The sequence below is a fragment of the Thalia democratica genome, chromosome 6, assembly GCF_965202585.1.
Source record: "Thalia democratica chromosome 6, ktThaDemo2.hap1.1, whole genome shotgun sequence".
Classification (NCBI taxonomy): Eukaryota; Metazoa; Chordata; class Thaliacea; order Salpida; family Salpidae; genus Thalia; species Thalia democratica.
In genome coordinates this window covers 27,258,491-27,268,691 of record NC_139170.1, presented here as the reverse complement: position 1 = coordinate 27,268,691, position 10,201 = coordinate 27,258,491, and the positions used below count along the sequence as shown (strand labels likewise).

At 27.1% G+C, this 10,201-nt stretch overlaps 2 protein-coding genes across 2 annotated transcripts; both read left to right on the top strand.

Annotated features, from left to right (window-relative positions):
- Positions 1-3,145: 3,145 nt before the first annotated feature.
- On the top strand, positions 3,146-3,961 carry LOC145837763 (large ribosomal subunit protein uL16m-like). The gene has a single exon (XM_082945204.1). The coding sequence runs from the start codon at positions 3,150-3,152 to the stop codon at positions 3,882-3,884; it is 735 nt and encodes a 244-aa protein (XP_082801330.1). The 5' UTR covers positions 3,146-3,149; the 3' UTR covers positions 3,885-3,961.
- Positions 3,962-3,965: 4 nt separating this feature from the next.
- Positions 3,966-10,001, top strand: LOC145837762 (transmembrane protein 231-like). The gene is made up of 4 exons (XM_082945203.1): positions 3,966-4,043; positions 6,396-6,601; positions 7,871-8,106; positions 8,224-10,001. Exons 2-4 carry the CDS (start codon positions 6,404-6,406, stop codon positions 8,711-8,713), a joined length of 924 nt encoding a protein of 307 aa, XP_082801329.1. The 5' UTR covers positions 3,966-4,043; positions 6,396-6,403; the 3' UTR covers positions 8,714-10,001.
- Positions 10,002-10,201: the final 200 nt, after the last annotated feature.

Here is a 10,201-nt window from a genome sequence, read left to right as displayed (position 1 = left end):
TTTTATAACTCAAGGAAACTCAAGGCAGTTTTGGTTTTTTCTAAAAATTCGGGGAAATTTTAAGACTTTTAAAAAATCTCAGGGATTTTTTTTCTAGATCTAGAATGAGATTTATTTAATCCAGTTTCAATATTTTGTGAAAAAAATTAGTTCATTAATTTTTAAGTGCTTATTTAGAAATTTTTTAGCCTTGCGGCTAGTTCTTTAGTATTCTTAGGATTAACATTGTTTTTTTTTAATAAATAATTAAAATTTTTAGGTTTTGAAAAAAATCCATAGAAACTCAGGGAAGTTTAAGGTTACTTAAGGAAGTTTCTGGTCACTCAGGGAAGATTTTTGGACTCATAGAGTGGCAACCCTGATTTGACAAATTTTGAAAAAACAGGATTTTTGAACAAAAAAAAAATCTGGAACTTTAAGCAAATTTTACATTAATTTATTCTTTCAAGAATTTTTTTTTACAAACTAAGTTTTGGTCAAAGACCTTGTCAGTGCTTAAATTGATCAAATTGTGCAAATAAGTGCAAGTTTTACATGTTAAGTAGTAAAATTTTCCTTCGGCACAAAAATTCTATCCTATAGGTAAAAAATTTTTGTCATCATCAAAAATTTTTTTATTAAAAAACACATTTAAAGAAGCTTTTACATATTCTTTCAATGTCATCATACTACTAACACAGTTTTTTACATTAAACTTAATTTTAAACTAAGAATAAACCCTAAAACGTATAGTTAAAAAACCTTGAAGAAATTTTTAAAACCTGCAGAAAATTTGCCAAAATTATTTGGCAACCCTGGTACAGCTGTATACAGTGAGTTCCTTATGGGAGGAAAACACTAAAATAGTCATTATATAGAAATTACTATAAACATGGTTGCCACTTTACCTGGTAACCTGGAAAAACCTGGAATTTGACAATTTAGGCAAAAATAACCTGTAAAAACCTGGAGTTTGAGAAATTTTGAAAAAAACCTGGAATTTTAACAATTTTCAGATGTTCAGTAGTAAAATTCTGATTTGACCCAAAAAATCTATCATATAAATAAAAAAAAATTGTCATCATTAAGGTTTTTTTCATTAAAAAACATATTTAAAGTAGCTTTATATAATCTTTTCAATGTTTTTATACTATATAACACAGTTTCTTACCTTAGACTTAACTTTAAACCAAAAATAGACCCAAAAATATGTAAACTTTTAAAAACCTGCATGAAATTTTGAAAACCTGGAAAATTTTTTGAAAAACAAGTGGCAACCCTGTATAAATCTTTTTTGAAATTAGTATTTCAAATTTTCAGGAAATGTTCCTTGCAGTATTTTGAAAAATATATGTAACAAATTTTCAATAAAAAACTTGATGATGAAAAACAGCAAAAACCTGTTTTTGAAAACTGATTGAATTCTAGCAACTATGCTTAAGGTGTCCTAGTATTTATAACTGGAAGTCATGCAAATGGGGATATAAACAGAATTGAATGCTTGATTTAAGTAACACAAATTTCTGAGCTTTACTTTAAGTCTAACTATAAATTGTTTTTTTTTTTTAATCTTAAGTCTTCAATACAAAACATTGTTTCAAATAATTAAAAGTAGTACTTTTTTAACTACAAACCTTTTTACACCCAAACTATTTCAAAAACAGTTCATAATAAACTCTTACTTTAAAGAAATATTTCTTATATACTAAAGATTGGTTTAATTTTACTACATCTTGGATTTTTGGTTTGCCTATTTTATAAGAGCTTGTTGGACTATAATAATCTGATAATATATTAATTAAAATAAGTTTAAAGGCAAAGGGGGTTAAACTTATTTTTAGCAGAAAATTAACATATTCTCTTGTTTGAAAGCTTAAAATACAAACTATAAATCAATTTTCATTAACCAAAAATCTCTTTAAATACAGTTGTTCTGTAAAAGTAAAATTTAAATAAAATAAGTTGTTGTTAAACATTTTATTTATTTTATTTAATAGTTTGTTTTAGGTGAATTATTTAAGTTTAAGTAACATCAGGATTTCCACACACTTTGGATAACTTAGGCATATTTGTTTTTTTTTTCATAACTCAGGCTACTATGGATGTTTTTCTTAAATACTAAACTATTTTTTATTATTCTAATCCTTATTTCTTTTTAAAACTGTCATGTTTTTTACAAGTTGATCTTATTTTATAGATTTTTTTCTAAGCTTCAAGATGCTTTTTATCGTTTTAAAATATTAAAAATATTTTTTGAGATATGAGCAGTCAAAGTCCGGCTGCATAATAGGTCCCCTATGGGAAGGGAAAACTTAAACAGCGAAAAAAGACAGTTTTATTTAAAATCTATCTCCTCCTACATTTTTTGAGCAATCTTCTTCAAACTTTCACAGTCTAATCTTTATGCAATAACAAAAAACGTTACTTTGGAAATTAAACTTTTTTTTTTAATTTTCATGATAAAGTTTTTATTTTTTTAAATTATTAAAAGTAATAAGTAACATTTTTTTCCTTTAATATAAGGAACATTTCCTGAAAATTTGAAGAAGGTTGCTTGAAAAATGAAGGAGAAGATAGATTTTTAGTGATTTTTAAAACTTCCAAGAAAATTGATCTCAAAAATCTTGCGGTCCATACATTTGTATCGGAAACTTTTAAAAAAAAAATATAATATCTCAAAAACTAAATGATATTTTTGAATTCTATAAAAACTGGCTGGTAGTTTGTATTTAAATCTTTCATATAAAAGCCAAAGTTAATTTTTGTAAAAAAAAGTGTCCTACCCCCTCCCCTATGGCCTTAATACCTCTATAGTAGCAATGGCAGTGTGTGATGACCTCATAGAGGGTGCAACATAAATCAGCCTTAAATTCAGTTATTTCTAATTTGTGTTTTTTCTTTATTTTTAACACAAGTTTTATTGAAAAGTATAAAAAACATTAATAGTTGAGGTAGTGAAATTATTTATCACCCTTATGACCTAATCACATGTTGTCCATGTATTATTATACAATCTTAAGGTCCTGTATAATTATTGCTTACTTATTTTTTTTTAATCACTGAAGACTTAATAAAAATTATCAGCTAAAACTCAACGTTAGTAATTTTACCAATTCAAAAAGAAAGTATCAAAGTTATATAAATGTAAATTTATTTCTACAGAGTTTTTAATGATAAGTATTGTAAATAAAACTCCCCTTTCAGGGGTGCCAATCAGCTTTAAGGCTTTGGTAACAAAAGCAGGTTATAAATGGACTGCAGAAAATTCAAAACCTGTAAATTTACACAAGCATGCCATTGATAAAGATAACAAAAAGTTACTGCCTATGTTTCCTAAAACACCTCTAAAGCCTGATTTGTTTGACAAGCGCAAAAAGTTAAGACTGACTTATGGAGTTTGTCTACCCCACCAAGCTCAGCTGGAGCACAAGCAATATGGAGTCATTGCACTTGATGGAAGAGAATTGAACTTCAAGCATTTTAAAACTATCACCAACTCTGTTAATAGGTTCATAAGAAAGAGAAATATCAATGCTGTTTATCGAGTACCTGAACCATGGAAACCAGTAAGTAAGCATCCTGTCAATGCTGTTATGGGTGGAGGAAAAGGAAAAATCAAATACTATGTCACTCCAGTTAAAGCAAGGCAAGTAATTTTTGAGCTTTATGGAAATGCTGAGTTTGAAGAAGTTTATACGGTTCTCAAAACTGTAGCTAACTGTTTACCTATGCCTGCTCGTCCTGTTCACTATTCTATGCTCCAGCAAATGTATGCAGAAGAGCATAAAGTTGAAAAAGATAATGAAAACTTTTTTACATTTCGCGAAATTGCAGTAAAAAATATGCAGTTTTGCAGGCTTTATATAAGTTCTAATGATCTAAAATGTTTTGGTAAAATTCGTTAATTAGTAGATTATTATAAAAAGTATAAAGAATTATAGTTTAATGTTTTTCAATCTAGTCAACTTAATAATTTTGTATAATATAGGTTTTCTAAACATATAAATTAGAGATAAGAAAGTATTGAAATACACATTAAAAACCTATCTGCCTTCACTTTAAAAGTAAGTGATTTTTTTTTTGCTTTAATTTTACAATTAAATGTTGATTTTTAAATTGAGACAATAAAATTTATTAAAATTAAATAATTTATTATTCATAAAAACTTAATCAATTTTATCTTGCAGAAAGTATAAATTATTACAACTTGTTAATATTTAAAGTCAGCATTTCTTATTATATTAAATATTTCTTTTTATATTCTTGGTTTTATCATAATATCTAAATGCTAATATTTAGTCAGTGGTTTTAGGGTTGTAAGGAATATACTGACTTAAGTTTGAAAATTAATTTTTTTAAAGATACATAATGTGCATTAGTTAATTACATCAGAGCATTCAATTTTAAAAAATAATAAAGATTAGAAGTAGTGATCTATTAGAACAGGGTTGCCACTTGGTCAGGAAAAGTCAGGAAAAATTTAAAAAAATGACAAAAGTCAGGAAAAAATGGGGGGTTTTGAAAAAAAGTCAGGAAAAGACAGGAAATTTGATAATATTTAAAAAAAAGTCAGATTTTGTCAGTTTAAATTTACAAAATTTCTTGTTTTCCAAACCCTTCAAATGGTAAAAATTAATTAAAAGTCTTTTAAAGTCAGAAAAAATTGCAAAATTTTCCTATAAATTTACAAAAATATTTAATTGTATATCCAATTCCTTCATCTTGTATGAATTAGTAAAATATCCTTTACAAAACTGCAAAAATTTCCTAACAACATATTAAACAAGTTAGTACCCTACTTGAACAAGCAGATTTTGTAAGCTTTTTAGTATTGATGATCTGTAGCAAGGACACTTCCATAGTGAAACTGTGATATATACACAAAAGTTTATCTAGCATAATTTTAGAATCAAAGTGTTTTTTGTTTAAGTAAATAATTGAGATCTTTATAACTAAGCAGTTAGTTTAGTATTTTATGTAACAAGTTAATGTGTATACTTTACCTTTTTATAATTTTTTAAAGTTTTTTTAATTTATAAAATAAGTTATAAGAGAGGTATATGCCAAGATTAAGCTTACTTATTATTTGTATTTTTTGTAGAGTAATTTAAGTTTTCAAAGTAAATAAGAGTATATTTATTTGTTACAAATTTTATACTAAATGATAAGAGGAAATATTTTATAAATGAAAGTAAAAATAAATGAAAGCCAAAAGAAAAGAAATGAAGCCCACAAGTTTGATATAGATTGGCTTGATATAGAGAAAATATTCTCTTCAATAAAAGTAGAGGCAGCAGATGACAGTGATATAAATAAAATGAGGCAAATGATTTTAACTGCAAATAAAATGAAGCGGAATGCAGTTCAGATGAAGGAAACCATTTAATTTTAATAGATGAAGGGGTTGAAGTGCTAATAAAAAAACGGAATAAATAAATTTTAGTACATCATTTAAAAAAACATTATTTGATTAAGTTCTTTATTGTTTTAATGTTTTAATTGTAAAAGTTTGTTATTGTTTTAAGGTTTGAGTTGTGAAAGTTCCTTATTGATATAAGGTTTTAATTGTAAAAGTTCCTTATATGTCGTTTTGTTTATTTATATACATTTATGCTAGGAAATTCTAAAAAAATTGTGTTCTTTATTGTTTTAAGGTTATAACTGTAAAAATTTGTTATTGTTTTAAGATTTTAGTTGTGAAAGTTCGTTATTTATTCAAGGTTTTAATTGTAAAAATTCCTTGTATGTCGTTTGTTTATCTAGATACATTTATGCTAGGAAATGCTAAAAAATTGTGTCTTTTTTCAGACAAGCTGTGTTTATAAGGTAATAGTACAAGTATTACGTTGATAGAGCTGTTTATTACAAACATCAATCATACACAGATGGTTTAAGTGATGTACTGGAAGTTGGATAATAGAAAAACTGTTGTTTTTAACCTGTATAAAAATTAGATAGAAAGCTTTATATAGTTTAAAGTGTTAGGTTATGTATTTTAGAATAAGTTTAATTTAAGAGTTTGATTTAGAAAAGTCAGGAAAATTTTGGTAAAAAGTCAGGAAATTTTTCTCAGCTTGAACAGTGGCAACCATGCTAGAATGACAAATTAGTATCCAGGTGAATCTGTTTTTTTTTTTTTTTCAATTTAAGATCCAGCTGGATCCTGATCAAGTTAACTATAGTTTTTTTTTTAACTTTTTTTTTGTTAAATTAGACTTTCAATTTTTTGATTTTATAATATGGGTGGAAAACTTTTGTTATAGACGAGTTAGATTCATCAAAATAAAATTTGTGGGCCGGACATATGAGAAAACAAATCTCAATAATCAAATATAGTACAGCTAAAATTGAAAAAAATAAGAATAATTTTAAGTTAATTTTTTCTAAAAAAAATTTAACTAGTCTATCCTTTACAGTTTTCATCATGACTCTGGTCAAAGTCTATGAAAAACCAATAGTGACAATTTTCAAGTCTACAATTTTTTCAAAAGCAAGCGTATACAGGCTGTTTGTTTTAGCAGTACTGGTTGTTACACCGCTGATAATAGCTTACATGAGTCAGGGGTTCTGGATTGTTACTAACAGTTACATGGAACAACCTGATGTCAACTTTAAAAAAGAAGTAAGTTTTGTTTATAGTTTTTCATAAGCTAGATATTTTTATTGTAAGTTGTTCTATGTTTGACAAAGTTTTTTTTATAGTTATACGTGTTTATGTGGTTATAGTTATACATTTCTTTTTTTCTCTGCTAACTATTATCAATGGTTTTTTAATATTAAATAAAAAAATTCACTTCAGTTTATTTTGGTTACCTGGTTTTAGAAAGTAGTTAACCATTAAAAACTCAAGTTTGTGAGTATATGCTACTCTATGTAACCTGGTAAAGTAAGTTTTAGTAAATTTTTCTGAAACAGTTTAAACTGCATGATAGTAAGTATACCATATCTATAAATATGATAAACTACTTCCTGTAAACTTTTTTAACAATTTAAATTATGTTTAACAAATGCTACCTTGAGTTTAGTCTCCAACATGTTTTTTAATCTAATTCAGTAGTTTTAGAATTTTGACGGAAAAATATAAACCAATATTTTTCATTTGTTTACAAACTAATGTGCCTTAGCTTTAGTTTTTGATTGGCAATAACCACATACTTTTTCTAATAATTTTTTTATTACTTAGTTATTATAAAATCACTAATGTTAATAAGGGAAATAATTAAATAAAATATTTTTTCTTCTAACTTAATGTTTTTTTTTCTAAAACTGAATTTATTTTATTGTTCAATTTTTTTTTTAATTGAAAATCAAGTAAGAAATTATAACAGTGTTACAAAAGTTATGTGAGATGTATAGTTTATAAAGTGGTAAAAGACTTACAAAGGTTAAAAAAAATATCTGTATTAAAATTATTATTATGAACTACTTATTTTTGAATATACAAAAGCTATTAAAGTTGCATTTTATATTTTATAGTTAAGAGGATTTTTACATTAAGTATCAATAATTTATAGCTTGTTATTTTGAAAGACTACTACTGAATAAGTAAATCAAAGTTAAAATATTTTCAAAAAATAATGATTGGTTGTAAGAATAAGCCCAACAATAAAAAGGTTATGAGTTTTAACAAAAGCATTTCAAATAGATGAAACAAACAACTGATTTTTTAGACTTTCAATAGCAAAATACAAAGCTTAGTACTATGAATTATGTCCTTTTTTTTATACTTTATAAAAAATATATTATAAGATTCAACATATTATTTATAAATTTCTTTTTTAAACTTTTTAAATTCGGTTTTCTTATACCAATTTAATTTACTAGCTTGATCAGCATTTTTGAAATTTCTGAGTTTGTAATCAAACTAATTATTTGCCCCAACATAACTCAGGTGTTGCTGATTGCAAACACGATGGCAGGCAACTACCTGGCGTGGAGCACCTTCAGCAACTACAATGTGTTATTGGGAGACAACTTCAGGTCGAGCAGCGTGAGCAGCTACCAGATCGACGCGAACGGCGACGGCTTGAACGATCAGCTCAACATCACCTTGCAGCTTCCATTGGACAACAGCGAGGAAATTGTCGGCTTTCAGCTGCTGCTTTTCTTTGACTACCAGCTTACAAGGTTTGAAAAATTTCATAGACAGCTTTTCTCAAGTATCATGATTTATTATATTTTTTATTTTGAATCAACATTCATTGTGCCTCAATTTAAGTGAATATAGTTCATACATTTTTGCAGATACTCGTCTTTTAAGATGCAGTCGATGGTTCACTTGCAGCAGTTTTCGCCCGTCCCAGCCGGATCCTACACCGCGTTCGCCGCCCTCAAGCTCAAGCAGACCACTCCGCTCTACCACCGCGGCTCCGACACCCGCTACGACCAAATGCTCGTCGACCCCTCCTCCGTTTCCGTGTCCGATTATGACGTCAGCAGCATTTTGGCGCGAAACTCGCAGCGGAACGTGACTACCGCGCTGGACGGCTTGCAGTCGACGTGGCAGATTTCGAGGGCGGCGGGCGCTCCTTTCGAAGTAAAAGTCGTTTTGGATTACGAAGTGGCGACGGTGGTTTACTTTTCGGGTTTTTGGGAACTGGTCAAGTGGGGCTGGGTTCAATATTTGGCAGTGCTGCTGCTGCTCAAGTTTTTCGTCAACCAACTGGATGAAGCTGTTTTCGGAACTCAGCTGTTGTCCACTGTACGCTTCAGGCCGAAAGTTAAATACAATTGAGATTTTGATACTAGATTTAGTTTAACGCAAATTGTAAGTTTTATTTTTAAACTCATTTTCATTTTAAACGTTTTAAACATTTTATAGTATTTTAACGTTTGTCTTTTAATATTTTCATCTCCAAAAGCTTATTATTTAGTTTTAATCTTGTAAAAATATGCATTTGCACTTCAGTGCTTTTTGTTTTAATATTATTGTACATACTTTTGTTTTCTGTATTCATTCAAATCACTGTGATTTTTTTTCAACAATATTACTGTGTTTTTGCTTATATATTCCTAAAGTTTTTTTACACATATATGTTTGTTTTATTTTAAATCTACCTGTGAAAATCCTGCATGAAAACTTCAATGCTAATAAAGAACTCTAATGATAATTGTATATATTTATTAGAAATTAAATATTCTTTTCTTCAGTCATTTAAAAAGGACACATCTTTTAAAAACTTAAAATATTCAAATCAATATTTAGTTGTGACATTCGAAGTTTATTATATTTAAAAAAAGTTTTTCTTATACTGTTAAAACAGACAATTATGCAGTAAAACTAGTTTTGTTATACTATTAAAAAACAGAACAATAACCAGGGTTGCCAAAAAACCTCGAAACCTGGAAAAACCTGGAATTTGAAAATCTAGGCTAAAAAACCTGGAATTTTGAACAAAAATAACTAAAAAAAACTTCAAGAAATTTAACATGTTCAGTACTAAAATTTCGATTTGATATAAAAATCTATCATATAGATAAAAAAAATTTGACATCATCAAAATTTTATTTTATTATTGTTATCGTTTTATTTAAAAACACAGCTAAATTAGCTTTATAGTATATTTTCAATGTTTTATTTACTATTTAACACAGTTTCTTACCTTCGAACTTTAAACTAAAAATAGACCCAAAAATGTGTACTTTTAAAAACCTGGAAAAAATTTTAAAACCTGGAGAAAATTTGCCAAAAACATTTGGCAACCCTGATTAACTACTGCTTTAATTCTACACACAAATGAGTGCATTGTATAATTATTGATTTTATTACGTTTCATTCAGTTATACTAATGTTAAACTTAAACCACGGTCAGGTAAACTGGATTCACTAAAAATATTATTACACGTTTCGCAGGTACAAAATTTTGATATTTTAATACTTTAAAATCAATTGTCTTATACTACCACTTTAAGTTTGACTTGAAAATTCAGTAAAGTTAACTAGATTCATAAATGACAAAACTGAAGCTGCAAAAAGATATAAAATGTCTCAAAAATGAACTAAGTAATTTTTGATTACAAGCATTTGCAATTACATATTAACTGTTGATGTTTTAATAAATGTATCTGTTTTGTTTAAAGATCTGTTTTTTTGTTTAGTTCATTTAACATATTTATTGATAAAGCCTTTAATAGTTAAATGTACGTTTATTACTTTGTTTTTTTCTTCTACAATTTTTTCGTCTACATCTGATAATATCAACATGGTTACGATTTGTTAAAA